At 37.5% G+C, this 19,098-nt stretch overlaps 1 protein-coding gene and 1 pseudogene across 1 annotated transcript; one reads left to right on the top strand and one right to left on the bottom strand.

The window, feature by feature from the left end:
* The first annotated feature begins 8,262 nt into the window (after positions 1-8,262).
* LOC107699799 (glucose-6-phosphate translocase-like) lies at positions 8,263-13,442 on the top strand (annotated as a pseudogene).
* A 499-nt stretch (positions 13,443-13,941) lies between these two features.
* LOC107699828 (trafficking protein particle complex subunit 4) lies at positions 13,942-16,302 on the bottom strand. The gene is made up of 5 exons (XM_016501223.1): positions 16,117-16,302; positions 15,826-16,000; positions 14,926-15,029; positions 14,690-14,816; positions 13,942-14,581 (listed from the first exon to the last, which is right to left on the bottom strand). Exons 1-5 carry the CDS (start codon positions 16,289-16,291, stop codon positions 14,503-14,505), a joined length of 660 nt encoding a protein of 219 aa, XP_016356709.1. The 5' UTR covers positions 16,292-16,302; the 3' UTR covers positions 13,942-14,502.
* Positions 16,303-19,098: the final 2,796 nt, after the last annotated feature.

Below are 19,098 nucleotides of genomic sequence, written 5' to 3'. Positions count from 1 at the left end.
AAGCGCCGCCCGCCGCCCGCCGCTGCGCTCTGGCCTCATTTACACTGTATCCCTCCGCGCCAGCTTCATCTCATTACCGCACACACATAAATTCATACTGTGGTTTATCTTCTATGCTTTGGTGGATTATAAACAGGGATGGGCAGTATTTCAGATACGTGTATTTAAAATACGTGTTTGAAATATAAAATACTATTTTGTATTTTAAAGCCTTTGGAAAAAATTATCTGTATTTAAATACATTTAAGATTAGTATTTTTGTATTTTCAAAATACATAAAATACTTTGTGCCAGTCAACCTCTTTATCAGGGTGCTGATTTTGTGCATCAACTAGTTCAGTCACGCCCCCTCCCGGCCTTCCCCCAACCCCAACATTCATGCATGTGAGCTGCAGCTGTACAACTCCATTCAGCATTGGGAGATCGACTTTTCTGGAATAAGATAAGGTGAGGGTGTCATGGTCAATTGTACTTGTTGATTAAAGTTAACATAGTGCATCATTCAGATTTGCATTCAGTTAACATGAAAGAATAAAAGAGCACCAACAAGGGAAAAAAAATTGCGTTAGCCAATCAGTTTTGAGAGTTAATCGGTTGTTGTTTTTTATCAACTAGCTTGTCAAATTAGTTTAAAGCATTACTACATGACGACAATACATATTGTGGTGATATAAAGTGTGAATAGTTCAGTCAAGTGTGAATTGATTGAACTTTTTCTAAATCGTTTATATAAAGGCCTAAGCAAATGTATCTGTGCAGCTTTTAGTGGGAAAACGTTGGAGTGGAAAAAGAAGCATGGACGAATTGTTGAGTAAAAGAGTGTGATGTGCTTGGTGCAATTGCACTTATTATAAGTGCAATATGCTGCGAAAGGAGATTCATATTTACACTCGCACGTTGACAGGCAGTTTTTTGTGCGCGCGCTCCGATATTGCAGTGGATGGAACGCAGACAAGAAGGTCTATATTCTATACATGCTCAAATATGCATATCATGTTTCAGAAATAAAGAATTATTTTAGTGTAAAAACGTGTTTTTTATAAATAGCCTAACTACAGCCAATAGATAAACTGTTATAACTGTTTCAGCCAATCACGGAATGTTGGGGGATGGGAAGGTGAGTTTAGGTGAGTTTATGCTAGTGAAATATAAACTAATATCTACACGGCACGCATGAGGCGAGCATGTCGAAACAGATATCTTTGATTAAATATTAAAAAAAAAAAAAAAAGAATAGAGTCTGAAACTACAGTCATGGCCAAAAGTTTTGGCAGTGACATAAATTTTGTGTTTTGCAAAGTTCGCAGCTTAAGCTGTTGTGGTGTTCATTCACATTGTTTCTAGATTGTGTAGAGTGATCAGATGCATTTTAAATGATTGCTAAAAGCTTCATTGGCCAAAAAAGGAACTTTTCACACACAAAAAAACTAATTTCACTGTTTTTTGATCCTGACACAAAAATGACCCGCTAACATTAATTGACTAATCATATCAGCAGCACATGTGAAAGTGTGAATGAGTACTAGTCAGGTGAAATCACTATCATACTAATTAGATTGTAAGAGCAGACTGATTGCTATAAAAGGAGGGAAGAAGCGCTTCCAATCATTGCGTTCTTGTTAGCAATGGATACCTCCAAAGAAACACATGCAGCCATCATCGCTTTGCATTAAAATGGCCGTACATGCAAGGAAATTGCTACAAAGAATATTACACCTTGATAAAGAATTGGCTCGAAGATCATTACATTGAAATTTTGGATCCGTGGCCAGGCAACTCCCCGGATCTCAATCCTATAGAGAACCTGTGGTCAGTCCTCAAAAGGCTAGGACAAGCAGAAGCCCACAAATTGTGATGAACTCCGAGAACTAATAAGGCAAGAATGAATCGCCATCGGTCAGGATTTGGCCCAGAATCTAATATCCAGCATGCCAGAGCGAATTGCAGAGGTTATGAAGAACAAGGGTGAACACTGTAAATATTGACTCATTATATATATATTTTTTCAAGAAAAATGTCAAGGACAGACTGAAATTCTGCAGGAAGCACAAGGATTGGAAAGCAGAAGACTGGTGCAAAAGTTATGTTTTCTGATGAAGCTCCCTTCGTTATGAAGAACAAGGGTGAACACTGTAAATATTGACTCATTATATATATTATTTTGCCAATAAAAGCCTTTAAAACTTATGATATGCTTATCATTGCTTTTCATTATACCATAGAAACATGTGGAAAAATAATCTACAAATACTGAAGCAGCAAACTTTGCAAAACAATATTGTCACTGACAAAACTTTTTGCCATGACTGTACACTCGATGCTGACAATACAGACACGTCGTCAACTGATGACATGCAGCCAACAACGTCATCTCTCCCCTCCACCAGCACCTCCTGTCAACCTGGGTCCATCCTCCAGAGAAGCATCCCACCGGCTGATTTATCCGCACTTAATGAACCACCTGCTCAGCCCCATTTACGCGAGTTTCCATGCACAACAAAAAACGGCAAGTCCAGAAATTTTGCTGCCAAGTGGTACACAAAGTTCCCGTTTCTAGAGTATAGCATAAAAAACGATGCTGTGTACTGCAAGATGTGTCGTCATTTTAGTGACACAATGTTTGAGGGAGTGTTTGTTTAAAGATGGATACCGAGATTGGAAACAAATCACGCAGGCCTGTGAGCGGCACCAAGGGAGTAAGCAACATCTGATCGCTTTCGAAAAATATAACGGCTCTAGATCCTGCCAGATATCTGGCCGTGGCACAGTAGTCAACCAGATGAATCACGATACGATGAATCCGTCATTCGTACAAAGAAATCTGGAACATTTAAAGGTAATTCTGGACATTGTGTTGTTTTGCGCCAAACAGGGAATACCACTTCGTGGCCTCAGAGAGAGTGACAATGCCTTGAACAAAGGCAACTTTATAGAACTGTTCAAGTTAATTTCCAATTATGATCCACAGATAAGGGCACGGCTTGAGGAGATGCCTAAAAACGCCACTTTAATAAGCTCTAATATGCAGAACGATTTGCTAGAGGTGGCTGCTTCTTTACTACTGCGAAATATAAAAGCAGAATTTAATGAAACGCCGGGCACTTACTTTGCTCTGATCGCTGACGAGTACAAAGATGAGTCAAAACAAAAACTGATCGCAGTGTGTATCCGTTATTTTCACCGGGGAACACTAAAGGAAAGAGCTGCTGGTTTTGTGGCCACTGTATACATGACTGCAGCTGGCATCTCAAAAAAAGATTCTGGAAGTGATTGAACCACTACAGCTGGACCAATCTCTTTGTGTAGGCTTCAGCTTCGATGGGGCCTCCGTTATGTCTGGACATAAGGGAGGAGTGCATGTTCTTTTGAAGCAGACCTTTCCCCGTGCAGTTTACGTACACTGTAATTCTCATTGCTTAAATCTGGTTCTGGCAGCAGCATCAAAACTTTCCATTCACGTCAGCACATTTTTTGATACGCTGAATTCTTACATACATACATTCATGACGAGAAGCACCCGACATGCTAGATTTATGGAAATACAGAAACCACTTCATCCAAGTCGCCAGTGTTTTGAGCTTGAGCGATCCATTGACACTCGATGGAGCTCGAAATCAGGGTCTGTAAGCAAGGTGCTTATTTTATTTGATTGTATTTTAGAATTACTTGCCGAATGTACTGGAAATAGCCACAGCCAGACAAAAATCGAGGCACAGGGTCTTCTACAACAGATCCAAATGAAGCGATTTCTTTTTTTATTAGTCACATTTGTAAAACATTTTGAGTGCACTGACTTCGACACAAAAGGACTGCAAAGCCCGACTCTGTGTGTTTTGGACTGTATCCACCTTGTTGACGTGTTAAAAGATGCATTTTCTGTCTTAAGAGACAATTCTTAAGAGAATAGTTCTGAAACTCACAGATGAGTTAATGACTAAACATGAAATTCCAAACTTCAATGTAACCACCTCCAGACACAGAAAGCTGCCTGCTAGGCTCAGTGACTCAGTGGATGTGTCAAATCTTAGAAGAAATACTAATGTGAGGAATTATGATGACCTACGGCGCTTATGGAATGAGATAAGGAGCCCCGAGCTAAGGAGCTGTTTTCATGAGGATCAGTATGGAATAATGAAAGCAGCCGCGGCCTGTCAACCACAGTCCGGGACATTTGCTGACAAAGACTTGCTTGAATCACCAAGTCGACATTATGGCATAAAGATCAAGGATGCTGAGCTTGTAACCTATTGTGCGTTATGGAAGAAAGAAACACACAATGCAGGTCACCATCAACGAATGTATTAGTGTTAAAAGAAGGTGCAACAAAACGATAGGAAGTACAATGTGTTTTCCCCAGCATATACACACGAGTGCAGGGGCAGAGAAAAACACCGAATCAGAGTCTTAAAGGGACAAACACCCAGACCATTACAAGCTGAGTGTCTTTACAGATCAGATTCGATAGGAAAGCTGAGGGAGGACAAACGTTCCCGTCACTAATGGAAGTAATAGACAGTTGCCCTTCCGATATATTTCCAAACATGAATAAACTTCAGAGAGTAATTGTCACCCTCCCCATGACTTCATGTAGTGCAGAGCAGCTATTCTCCACTAATGGCAAGATCAAAAGAAACATCTATTCGTTCAGGCAACTGCTCGCTTAAAGCACCTCGCCATACTTTCTTATGAGATTCATGGATTATGATGAAATGATTGCGATTTACAACGCAAAGCCAAGACGTCTATTTCTTGTTCTTTAAGATGACTTGTTTGGGCTCCAAAAACTGCACTGTAAAAAACCTGCTGTAAAAATACAGGGAATTTTCTACAGTAATGTTTACTTTAACAAAGTAATTTAAAAAGTTACACTACTATTACATTTTAAATAGGGTAACTTGTAATCTGTAACCTATTACATTTCAAAAGTAACCTTCCCAACACTGTGTACCGTTCTATGTAAATACAGTTAAATACTGTAAATGATGATAACAAAATGTTAACAGCAAGCTATGGTTCAGTCTTACGGTATAATACAGTATTTTTTAGTCAGACGTGTGACGTTGTTGCTTGAGCCCGCTCATAACGCATCTGAGCAAAACCACGGCACATCAACTCCAATCTACGGTCAAGAGGTCTGCACTCATGCAGGTTTAAAATTACTGATCTACAATATTTTATTAACGAGAGAAAGAAGAATAAGAAGCAGAATTAAAGAAGATTTTTGCCCCGCCTGTGAGCTGCCAGCATCGAAATATATGGCGCATTCACCGGCTTGTTTTTCTACTCGCCGACTTAGGTAAGTGCGATTTTTATAGCCTGTGATATTTACACACTGTTATATCTTTTTATTGAATGAAGTTACCAATAACAATTCAATTTTTTTTTTTATTTTCATATCCAGTGAACGAAAAACAAATTAGCAAACTAAGTTAGCTAGCTTGTTCATTCGAATTTATCTTGTTATTTTGCAGTCTAATCAAATGTCTGTGGTATATGTGATCATCCATTTAATTTGATTTTTAATTTTATTTTTAGACAGGGCTTTATTTTACCATTTGTTGTGGGGTTTATTAAAATGTGCGCTAAAGTTATGTTAACAGTTATTATACCGTAATAATTGTATTATTCTGTCAGAGAGAACCTTAAAGATTGTCTGTGTTGGTCTAGTAAGATTATTTTGGTGTTAGGGTGCATATAGGCTGATAACCATATTTCATACTGTTTCTGAACATTAACTATAATTGTTGTCTCCATCAGTTGCTGGTCACAATTCCAAAAAATTGCACCCATCCATTAAAAAAGAAGTCCACACAGCTCTGGGGGGTTAATAAAGGCCTTCTGAAGCGAAGCGATGCGTTTGTGTATATTTACAACTTTATAAACCTTAATCTCTAGCTTCCGCTAACTGTCGTACGCGCGTGGCGTCCAGCGGATCATGTAACACGTAGGCGTAGCATAAGCTCGAGTGAGAATATGCTAGTCTTGCGAGAAAAAAAGTTTTGTTTACAGCAAATGAAAACCAGTGTCCTCTTGGCTTATATCGAAATCCTCTGACATTTTTCTTTACAAATCCTCGTTTTGTACTACTAATTAGTGACCGGTGTTTCGTTTTGCTCTCTCTCTGTGCTTCCACGTTCGTCACTGCGTTTGCCTACATCCTACTTCATCCGCTGGACGCCACTCTCTCGTGAACGAGCGTACTACAGTTAGCGGAAGCTAGAGATTAAGGTTTATAAAGTTGTAAATATGGATATATTTCTTACACAAATGCATCGCTTCAGAAGGCCTTTATTAACCCCCTCCCGCCCCCCGGAGCCGTGTGGACTTCTTTTAATAATGGATGGGTGCAATTTTTTTGAACTTCAAATTTTGGGCTACCATCCACTCCCATTATAAAGCATGGATAAGCCTGGACATTATTTAATATAACTTCGATTGTATTCATCTGAAAGAAGAATGTCATATACACCTAGGATGGCTTGAGGGTGAGTAAATCATGGGGTAATTTTCATTTTTGGGTGAACTATCCCTTTAATTAAAAAATTATAATGTGCTGGGTCTGCAGATTCATGCTTACATGTATGATGTGGCATGCAGCCTTCATAACTTATGCTAATAATCAATCTCTCTCTCAGCAATGTCTGACAGGAGCCAGATGTTAGTCTGCTGCTTGCCACAGTATGCAGAATTTCCCCAATCACACATACATTATCTTCTTTTATTGCTCTGTTATTGTCTACAAATATACATTATGATGATGTGGTCGATGTTGGTGTCATATATTGCATTATCATTTTATAAAATAGATTACTCGTACATTATGATGATGTGGTCGATGTTGGTGTCATATATTGAATTATCATTTTATAAAATAGATTACTTCAAATTCTGCAAATTCTAATTTGCATGCCATCATTGTATGTTTGTCAACCATAAACTGCTACTAATACACTAAGTTACATTACTTAACAGAAGAACTGCTTATTCAAGTTATTAAAATTAATTACTGAACACTGATGTCTTGTTACAGTGTTCATGCCTCAGCACTATATCTCGACTTGTCTTCCTTGCTTTAGGCATTTATAAGCGATAGCTATAATATACAAGCTATAGGTGCTTATTTTATTTATAAATGAATTTTGTTGTATTCATGAAACTGTTGGCCATCAATAAATAACATTTAATTACTTAATTGTCAAATTATTTTTATACCATATTGTAAAATTATTTAATTTGAGAGTAGGCATTGAGGTCCACCCTATTTCACCAAAGTCCACTCACTTTAAAATGTATGGCCTCGCCACTGGGACACAGCAATGGTGGAATCCACGCAGCTGCCGCTTTCTCTCATAGTGGAAGCAGTTTGTGCAGTTGAAGCCTTGTTTACACTTACGCCTGCCTCTACACCGCAAACTGCTGACAGAGCACTCCCTCCTAAACGGACACAGCTTTTTTGACACTTGCTTGACACTTTTTACACATGTTCGCCTTTGTATGATTCTGTGAAACGACAGGGTAGACTTGGAGTAAGGCTGATGATACACGGGGCAACATTTTGAGCAATGTTGCTGGGCAACTTTGGCTAATGTTGCCATCAACGGGCAACCAGGTGAGACACAGGGCCCACGACTGATCTAAAGTATCCATATAGAAATTTGTTACCCAATCTCAATTGGAAAGTGCCCAAGCAACACTGCTCAAAAAAAGTTGCCCTGTATATCATCAGCCTAATTTTTCTCCAAACCATCAGAAAGCATCGGTGAGAGGAAGCAGTTTGCAGAGTAGTTTGTCAAACAATCATTTTGTGATAAGTTTATGAATAAATGGATTTCTTCACATGTAAACTAATAAAGTTGTGGGTCATTTTGGAGGACACATATTACACTTGAGTACACTTCTTAAACCCACACAAAAGAATCAAAGAATCGTGTAATTGTCAGCATACACAACGGGGGACACAAGGGTAATTCAATATCACAGCAGATTTATTGAAGGCAGTGGCATGAAAAGACAAGACACCAGCGAGACGGGAAGTACCCAGGTAACAGATAGAGTAGAGTAGCTTAGCTTGATGCATTCACATGTCCTTTCCTCCAGGTGGGATCATTGGACCGTAGGAACACAGATGAACATGGAGTCAATCGCTGGAGAACTGGCGAATAAGTAAACATAGACTTGGATAGGTGAGTAACACATAGCAACTGCGAAACCAGACAATAAGCTTGTGGAATGAGTGTTCTCTTATACGGAGCTTGATTGGCCATGACAAGTGAGGAGGATTCACTGATGGATGTCAGGTGTGAGTAATTGACAAGGGAGCGCAGGAGAGTGGCAAGAGGGATGCTGGGAAATGCAGTGCAGAGGCGACTCAACTGGTGACAGTGACAGTAAAGCCCAGTAAACCTGAGATTATGACTTGTGACATTAGAACAAAACGTACTGTATATGATAACATATGTATAACACTAAATTACAATACTGATACAAACACTGATGAATGGTACACCACAAAAAAATCTTCAGCTTTTGGTTGTATTGTTCATCAGAAAAAAACCTTTGAGCAAATAGTGTTAAATGCTAATTAAATTAATTAAAATGGACATTTTAGATAAACTTTCTAATTTGAATAAACTTTATATACAACTAAGTAAACGTTACACGAAATAAGTATAAAAAGTTATTTTTTTTTGTAGTTTTGTATTTCTACAGGTCAGGGGAAGGGAAGGGATATGTAAAATGGAAACGGAAGTTTCTAAGCAGTTGCTCACATCTAAATGTTTTTTTTGTTTTTTTTTGCATTCAGAATAGGTCCAGATAGATTTCAACCTATAGGGATACCTTCATTGGATGGCCAATTTCACATGTATTTTGTGTATTTTCAAAACAAAAAACACACAGTATTTTGTATTTACATTTAAATATATTTTTCCACAGTGTTTCGTATTTTTATTTTAAAAACATTTTCATGTATTTATACCCATCTCTGAGGCGTGAATTGTAGGGAATCTAACGAATCGTTGGTTCCGACCATTTGCTTTAGGACTGCAATCCGATCGTTTTGAGTGGTTCTGAATGGGAATCACTCTCTGCTGAAGTCTAATCAATGTTTATTTCATCTTTGTGCACTGCAGGTCTTATCACTAGCAGTCAATCACTGGCCTATGCCATTAGCAAGTTCATAAGCTGTGTGCTGTCCGATCAGATGAGCGCACGATGGCTTTTCTCTGTTGGGCTGTTTATGGTTGGTGGCATCAATGTGGTTTTCTCTCAGTCCTCGTCGGTGGCAGTGTTCTCAGGCCTGTGGTTTCTGAATGGACTGAGTCAAGGTCTAGGATGGCCACCATGTGCAAAACTACTACGCAAGGTATGGATCTGATCCTGTAATCCATGGACTTGCATTGTACATACAAATATACACTCTTAAAAACAACATGTTCTTTATTGGCATCTATGGCTCCATTAAGGACTTTTACATTGATGGAACCATTGCACAGAAGGTTCTTTATAGTGGAATTTTCAGCATCATTACTCCAGTCATCAGTGTCACTTGATCCTTCAGAAATCATTCAGATATGCTGATTTGGGACTCAAGTAACATTTCCTATTGTTATCAAGGTTTGAAAACAGTTATAAAGTGTAATATATTGTGGAAACCATGATAAATTTCTTTCAGGAATCTTTGATTAATTGAAAGTTCAAAGGAACAGCATTTATTTGAAATTAAATCTTTTGAAACATTATAGATGTTTTACTGTCACTTTTGATCTTTTTTTTTTAATTTTTTTTTTAATACTAACGCCAAACTTTTGAATGGTATTGTACATAATGCATAAGTTTCAGGTGCATTTCTAGAGTACATATCAAATTAACTGAATCAGTTGTTTAAATAGTGGTTTGAGCCATCTCAGTTTGGGACCTGGTGGTCATTGATGTCCTGTAGTATGAATTTGGCTGGGGGTCTCGGGCCCATAATTGCCACACTGATGGCCCAAAGCTACAGCTGGAGGTTTACGCTGTCCATCTCCGGCCTGACTTGTGTGGTCATGTCCATCTTCTGTCTGCTCTTAATCCAAAATGAGCCCAGTGAAGTTGGCCTGCCAAATATCGAAGCTGGTGCAAACAAAGTCAAAGGAGGTACAAAAGACTTCACAATACACATGCACATGTATTTTATGAGTATAACCAATTCCACTGAATAACCTGCTTCAGTAGGAAATACATCACATCACAAGGAATTAAAACTGGCAGGGAATGTGGTTTCATGTTATCTTAATTTTCCATACTTAGTTGTTTACTATGGCTTGTTTTGCTTATATAGGTCATTGCTGTTCTATGACATTGTGAAAGTCTGCATTAGATAAAAGGTTTCACTTGCTAGTCCTTTAATGAACTATTTTACCAAAACAGAGTTCAAAGGGGCGTGTTTTACTAGGTCTGTGTGTTAATTCATGTTTTTTGTCGAAGGTCACTCATGTAGAACTATTGGAGTTTTCTATCTGTCCTCCAAGAACAGTTGTACATTTGATCCATCTGGTATCTACCCCCTAATTTCAGGCACCAGCAAAAATGTAAGCACCTTCAAAGAGTTCATCTTTTCTCCATATCTTTGGGTGTTGTCATTGGGATACCTGGTGGTGTTTGGGGTGAAGACTGCTTACACTGACTCGGGGCAACGTTTCCTCATCCAGGACAAGGGCCAGTCGGCACTAATGGGTACTGTGTGTTGTCTAATATATTTAGTTTTTAGCTTTTCAGTATCCACCTTATTTTTAATGCAGCAGGTGCAGCCATTTTTAACTTGAATGTAATGTGCAAGACTTCCATTATAATCTGCATCAAGTTATTTTAGCTGTACAACAACAGCCTGTTATGCTGCTTGATATTGTAAACTGGGGCCTGTTTCATAAAACAAGTTTACCAAATAAACCAGGTTTATTTCAGTTAGTCTGACTTATTGTCAGTTGATTTGGTTCAAAATAAGTCAGACTAACTGAGATAAGCCCGGCTTATTTGGTAAACTTGTTTTATGAAACAGGTCCCTGGTGTGTCTTATCATATTATTTTAGTTGATCATAATCATAAACACTAGTTTGTAGTGCAAATAAATAATAACTTTTGTTATTCTTCTTGTTTTCTACCTATAGCAGCTAATGAATCTAAGTTTTGCATATTCACAGAAAATAGCTTACTCCAGCATTGCACAATTAGGTGGATAGGCTTCCAGAGTGACATAATGAGTCTTAAAGAGGTCAATGGCAACTTTTTGTAGTGTGAGGACATTTTCAGTTCTGAATGTTACAGTATGTTTTCATAATTCCATAATACAATGAACTGTTAACTTAAAATATCCAGCGAAATTTCTCATGATATGTCCTCTTTTAGAAATAGTCTGCTAAGTGTGAGATGAGACTTTTTAGGTTATGGACTAAAATATGTATTGTTGTTGAATTTAACAGGAAGTTCCTTTATGAGTGCCCTGGAGATGGGAGGACTGCTGGGTAGTTTAGCCACAGGATTTCTGTCAGACAGAGCAGTGGCAAAGATGAGTTTATACCACCAATATCCATTTATATGAAATTCTAATACCATGCATGACAAACCACAAGCCATAAGTTATGACCACAATAGCAAAGAATTTTTGGACTTTAGCCAACAACCTAGAACACAATGGAAACATTATAGTAACCACCCAAACACATTAACAATATATCATAGAAACAAACTAACAACCACTTTTTTAGAATATTTGTGTCATGGTTATTTTCTGTTTTGGTTTAGTTCTGTGTTCCTTGTTTAATTTGACCCAGTTTCCTTTGTTCCCATTTTCCCTCCACTCATTTGTTTCCATGGTTACTTATTAGTTCTCACCTTTTCTGATTCTGTTAATCATCTGTCTGTTTAAGCCCTCAGCTTTAGTCAGTTCCTTGTCTGGTATAGTTTGTATGGTTCAGTTGTTGTGTCATGGTTTCTCCTGAGTATTCCCACTGGATTTATTTTTAGTTTGTTAACTTCTCCTGCATTATGTGCTTGATCCTGTACAACACATTACAATCCTAGCTTTGGGTGTGCTTTTGTCAAACAACACTCATGTTTACATCAGAAAACTTACAAAACATTTTGTATACAGTACCGTTTAGAAGGGTTGGTGCATTTTTGTTGTTGTTGTTGTTGTTGTTGAGGGAAGTACAGAAAAACAGTAATATTATTTCCATTTAAAATAACTCTTTTCTATTTTAATATATTTTAAAATGTAATTTATTCCTGTGATGCAAAGCTGAATTTTCATCAATTTCCAGCCTTCAGTGTCACATGATCCTTAAGAAATCATTCTAATATGATGATTTGCTCAAGAATGAATTTATTATTATCAGTGTTGAAATAGTTGTCTTTGCTGAATAAACATATTAAAAATTATAATTTTTTTTTGCTCTTTAATTTTCAGCATGGATTGCGTCTGTATGGTAACCCTCGCCATGGGCTCTTGCTCTCCATGATGGCTGGGATGTGTCTCCATGTACCTCTTCCGCACTACAGTCACAGCTCACAGCTAAAACGTAAGTTCAATATCACTGACACATTACAAATGAACAAAACCGACAGAAAATATTGATGATTCATCCTGCAATAGCAAATTATATTACTGGGTTTAACATTAAACTAACCCCTACTGGCTGTTTATTTTATTTTATTATTATTATTTTTAAACAGACAAACCTGCACAAAAGTTTTGCACAAACTTTTGTTGCAATGGGTAATATGTCAATGCAGGAAAGACTGTGTTTATGGGTTCTATAATGTACATGTTCTATTATAATTTCCACACAGGTCTGGATTTTTTTGCTGGGTGCTGTTTTTGGCTTTTCCTCCTATGGACCGATTGCCCTGTTTGGAGTTCTCGCAAATGAAAGCGCTCCATCGAACTACTGTGGGACCTCTAACGCCATCGTGGGTCTGATGGCAAACGGTGATCATCTCAATTTACAGAAGTAGTGACATACTGAAACTGTACTAACCTACAGTACAATTTCAGCAAAATTCATAAAGCTATTTTTAGATTAGGTAAATATCCATACTGGTGTTTTTGCTGCAAATTTATTAAAGTTTTGACCTCTCAAATAAATATTGCAGCAATATCACGATGTTAACCATTTGCCTATTTCAAAGAATACTAATGTGTTTTTTTTTTTGTTTTGCTGGCAGTTGGTGGTTTCCTGTCAGAGTTGCCATTCGGCACCATTGCAAAGCACTATGGCTGGAACACAGCATTCTGGGTAGCAGAAATAACCTGTACTGTCACCACAGTTGGATACTTCCTGCTCCGGAATATCCGCACCAAGATGGGAAGTGTACCCAAGAAGGCCAACTAAACATGATTATAGTATTATTTTTAACGTCTTTTAACTAGTTTTTAAGATACTGTATAAAGGGCACAAAAAATAAAGGGTACAACTTGTCTAGGATTTTACTTTTATGAAATATAGATGAATTATGTGTGGATATCTATTCCTAAGATATTATACTATTTTAAGCGACGTATGAAATAGGATACCATGTTGCGTCACTTTCTGCACATCATGTTATTTATTCTGTTTATTTTAAAAACGGATGAGTTATATTTATTTTTGCTGTTTTATGCCTTTTATTTAGATAGGACAGTAGGTCGACAGGAAGCAAAGTGGGTGAGAGAGGGGGGTGGGATTGGGAAAGGTCTGCGAGCCGGGACTCGAACTCGGGACGCCCGAAGCGCAAAGGTGCTTCATGTCGGCGCGCTGCCCACAAAGCCATCAGCGCCGACGGATGACAGTATTTTACACTGTTCTGAATCTTCTCACTCAACACTTACATTGCAGAACTTTATCATTTGGTTAAGGCATGTTAAAGCCATTTCTTCAGTGCTATTGACATTTTATTACTGTTAAAATAAATTAATTTCTAGTATTTTTTATTCGTTTTAGAGCTTTAACTGGTCCTACCTCTGTATCTGCAGTATTACAAATTCATAAATGTGTAGGATGAAATATGACAACATTTTAGATCACATGAATGTTTAATAGCCCAATGTAATGAGTTATTATAAATGAAAAATGTAAGACCAAACTTCAGAAACAGATTTTCATAATCTCCTGACAGAAAGCAAATGATACGGACATATCATTACATTTAGAAAGACGCTAATAAACATGTTTCAATAACATGTATTGAGCTGCTTCATCTTGTATAGATGTTCTGCACATTACAAACATAAACTGTGTCCATGTAGATTATTTACAAAGGTTATGTGAAATATGTTTCCAATATTTGGGACTTAATTTCAAGAAAAAAGTAAATTAACCAAACACAGTGGTCTTAAACTATGTTCAGTTGTTTGAGCTTGAGGAAAACTCTTGTTCGTAATCCTTAAAAAGCTGATGGAAGTCTTTATCCCATTTTTCTGGACAAGTTTGACAGCAGAACGTTTGGAGATCCTGTCAGGTGGATGTACATACACGGTGCAAGTCCAGTTCAAGACCCGGGTCCAAATGCCCCAGCTTTCTCTGCTATTTCCAGGGCACTCTTTAGATTTTGGTCAAAAAGCTCACATCTGAAAGAAATTTTTGTTACACACAACACCTTTGTGGCAAGCAACAAATTAGACAGCATGCAAAGCTCATACCATTATGACTAGTGATAGTAAAAAAGCATTACACACCTGATAGGCATTTCTAAAGAGTAGAAAGGATTCTTCAGTGCAAAGTCTGAGTAGATCTCATAAATCTTTCTTAGGAGGGCATCAATACCAGACTGTCGAGGGTCTGCCAATACAATGAACTTGATACCTGCAAAAATAAGAAAACAGTTCTGTCAAAATCACTGGTTTTGTTCAGCACAAACTTCTACATTCTGACTAAATTGAACCTTTTCTTACAATGAGAGGAAAAAAAAGACCTGTGAGTGTTTGAAAGCAGTGCAGTTTAAACACATCTGTCTCCAGCATTTCAATACCAGAGCTGCCGACTTCAGGTGATAACTGTGATCCAATGGCAAACAGCCTTAGAAAAGACAAGAAAATCCAATCATCACAGGTACAATGCAGGTACAACAGTATTTTGTATTCATGATCAGGGGTTTATTATGAATGTTATAATGAGTTATCTATATATTGCACTATCACTCAAAGATTTGTGATCAGTAACATTTATTAAGAAATCAGCACTTTTACTCAGCAAGAACACATTAAAGTCTTCGTTAGCATTGGGTTTTTGTTGTGGCATTGCTTTGACAACATTATGCAACATCACAACATTTGTTTCCACCAAGAGTTGACCAAGATGGGAGAGTTGAACCACTCGGTCAAGTCAACTCCAGCACATCCTGAAACTTTCCAAAAGGTTTAGCACAGAACTCATACATGAAAATGATTTCTCATGCTCACTGAACCACTTTTTCACAATTCGGGTCCAATGAATCTTGGCATTGTCATCCTGGAATATGTACACGAGTACGTCTTCCAACATGGTTGTTTAAGAAATGAAAAGCTACACACTGCATCAGTTAGGATTAAAGGGGTCATATGATGCTATCTATGCACAATCAACTTGTAACACTCCAAAGAGAAAGGAAAACTTGAAATCGCATCATATGACCCCTTTAAAAGAATTGCTGCAATTGCAAGAATAAAAACATACCAAAATAAGATAACACAGTTGTGCTGTTCTGTAGAACACAAAAGTGGATGCCTAACATCTCCTTTTGTGTTTACATGATGAAAGAAAGTCATACAGGTTTGAAACAACATTAGCAACATTACAACAATGGGTCGAACCATGTTTAATGAAGTCTACTCACGAGTGAAACATTGAGGCCAGCATGAGTTTCTCATTGGAGGTAAGGCGAGGTCGCCCGAATCTGATGGACACTGGATAGTTGGCAGGATCTTTCAGATATTCCAGTATCTCCTTCCCTTCAGCCGTGTATTTACCATTCACATCCACCCCGTTAATGGACAGAACCGCATGACCCACTGCACGCGACAAAACACGTACTGTATAGCTCACAAGAACACATGCTGAACTCCAGTGATGGACCTATAAATGTGTAATAATACATGGGATGGGTTGCACACATACACATACGCACCTCTGATCCCGTCCCGCTGTCCGAATGACACAACTAACTTCTCATCGTAAATCTTTAAAACTAAATCAAGCGGAAAGCTGAATGTTTTTTCAACTTCAGCTCGAGGTACATAATTATCGTACTGGTAGATGAGTCCACCGGCCTTATTGACAACATACACACTGAAGATCGCCATCTTTCTTCCTGTCAGCGGAGCAGTCATGTGACTTTGTTGCGTGTGGGAAAATATAAAATAATAGTAATACAAATATGATAAAAAAACGCATACTATGGGGTGTCTACAAACTATATTTTTATTATAACAATTAATTAACTGTTGAGGTGTATTTTTGTGAGCGAATAAGTGAATGTAGTGTTGATAGTTCAATAGTTGTAAAACTTCATTTCCCATAATGCCATACTCGCCGAGCGCACTGATTGGCTAAAGCCAAAGCCTTTTGATAAAGCGCATATTCTGTTACTTTCAGAATATGAATGGACGGGGCTTTGCTCTATGCATGAACAATAATAATGATCGTTTTACGCTTCATATTTCGTCCATTTCTCATTTATCATTATTACTGTGTACATTATTATACTGAAGAACACACTGTCACATGGTACCTACTACTTTTCTTAACGCAATCAAAATGGACGAATCACAATTGTTTCTGATTACATAGTAAGGATTTTTTAAATCATTTTGTGAACATCTTAATTTGTATTTCAGTTACCAATATATAAAATTATTATTTTTAAACGTTTTGATGTACACATTTAAAAGACACGTAAAACAAAATCTGCATGCGGCTCAAAGAAAGATTTGGGTTTCTGAGCATCCATACCCAAGCGCCCTCTGGAGACAGACAACGATATTTCATGGGAAACGGTGATTTGGCAGTAACACAACGTCCATACAGTAATACAGTAGTTTATTTCCTGCCACTATCAAAGTAAAATATGTTTTTAAAATATTAATGTCCTTCTAGTAATCATACCTTCTAATTGATTGAATTTTCTTGCATCAGTGTAAGCTATGTAAAGATTTTGAATGGTCCTGTTTTGAACGAAAAACACATAAGGCTCGAAGCAGTGGCCTAGAAAAAAAGTTTTTATCTTTGAGGTCTGGGATAGAAATAAGACACATTTCTCATCCTCCTGACCCCTTTTGTTCGTCATGCTCCAAAATGAGAGACAACACCAGGTATTTTATGCTTATAATTACTTTCCACAAAAAAAAAATAATAATAATAATAATAATAATGAAATACTTATTAGAATGCTTTATATCAGACTAATCTTCATTGCCATCACACATTACACATGCATTCACACATCATTACACATGTAAACATAGGCTAGATTTACGACAAACAGCCTTTTCTCTTTACTGTGCATGAGCTACTTTATGGATATTTGCCCTCTATATAGCATTACCAACACCGGGATTATTCAGGTCTTTATTATACATTCTTCTGTTTTCAATATTTGCTACAGACTTGAACGCAATGAAACACGTCGTTGTCTTTGCTGGCCGAGGGAAGTCAGAGGGCAGGTATTAAAGGGGTCATATGATGTTGCTAAAAAGAAAATTATTTGGTGTATTTGGTGTAATGAAATGTGTTTATGCGGTTTAAAGTAAAAAAAAAAACACATTATTTTCCACATACTGTACATGAATGTTTCTCCTCTATGCCCCGCCTTTCTGAAACGCGTCGATTTTTACAAAGCTCATCGGTCTGAAAAGAGAGGTGTGCTGTGATTGGCCACCAATCCAGTGCGTTGTGATTGGCCGAATACCTCAAGCGTGAGACGGAAATGTTACGCCCCTGCCATACTGTGATGCCGTGTCCGGCCGGAGCGTCGAGACAAAAACATTAAAACCGATTACAAACGAGGCATTTGTTGCCTAATATTTCCACATAGTGACGTAGGTATGTGGGGGCGTGTTAGAACAAGCCGTTTTAGGTAGGCGTGTCTGACTCTTAACTTTTTTTAAAGAGTATCTCTTTGGATTTGATACTTTAGTCTTTGCAACTTTACAGATCTTCTTTATGCACCAAGAGCTTGTAACACTCCAAAGAGAAAGGAAAAATTGAAATCGCATCATATGACCCCTTTAATGGATGTGGTCAGCTGTTTGTCTTATCATTACACATTTGTGCCTCCAACCACAGGATGTGCGCCATCCAGCATAAACTTTGACTGAGTTTCTACAAAAATAAGCGGCACAACTGTTTTCAACATTACTGGAGTAATGATGCTGAAAATTCAGCTTTACGTCACAGGAATAAATTACATTTCAAAATATATTAAAATAGAAAACAGTAAAAAAAAAAAATAATAATAATTTAACAAATAATTTGTAATAATTTAAAATTGTAATCATATTTCACAATATTTCTGTTTTTAGTTTATTTTTGATCAAATAAATGCAGCCTTGTTGAGCATACGGAGGCTTCTTTTAAAAACATAAAAAATATCTAACAGAAACCAATTTCAGTGTATATAACAACATTTTCTGAAAGAAAATGAGAGTACTGCCCATTCAAAAGTCACTGACACTATACTATAACATTTCTATGCACTGCTATTCTAAGTGGTTACCAGTGGTTTACTATAGTGTGTTTTGAGTGTTTGCAGGTGGTTCCTTACTGGCCCACATGAAAACAACACTACATTTTTACCTTCCATAAGGTGAAAATCAAAAGTCTGATAAGTCTACTTACAAAATATCAGCACACATCTTCTCAGTGCACTTAGATCTATCATAACAGTGTGGAACTTTTATTCCATCTCTGGATTCTTAGATTTGGGGGTTGTTTTATAACAATTTTCATGAGGAGACATTCTGACTCATTAACTACGTAAACTATTGTAAGAGAGACAACACAAAGCTCATGAACATAACAAGCCTGAAGCCTCTGCTGCTGTCAGATATGCATCTAATAATACTCCATCCTGTTTTAGTGTGACCCGCCTTTATAGAGAAAGAATTGCTGT

This window comes from Sinocyclocheilus anshuiensis, unplaced genomic scaffold (genome assembly GCF_001515605.1).
Source record: "Sinocyclocheilus anshuiensis isolate Anshui unplaced genomic scaffold, SAMN03320099.WGS_v1.1 scaffold194, whole genome shotgun sequence".
NCBI lineage: Eukaryota > Metazoa > Chordata > Actinopteri > Cypriniformes > Cyprinidae > Sinocyclocheilus > Sinocyclocheilus anshuiensis.
This window is presented reverse-complemented; position numbering and strand designations above follow the sequence as displayed.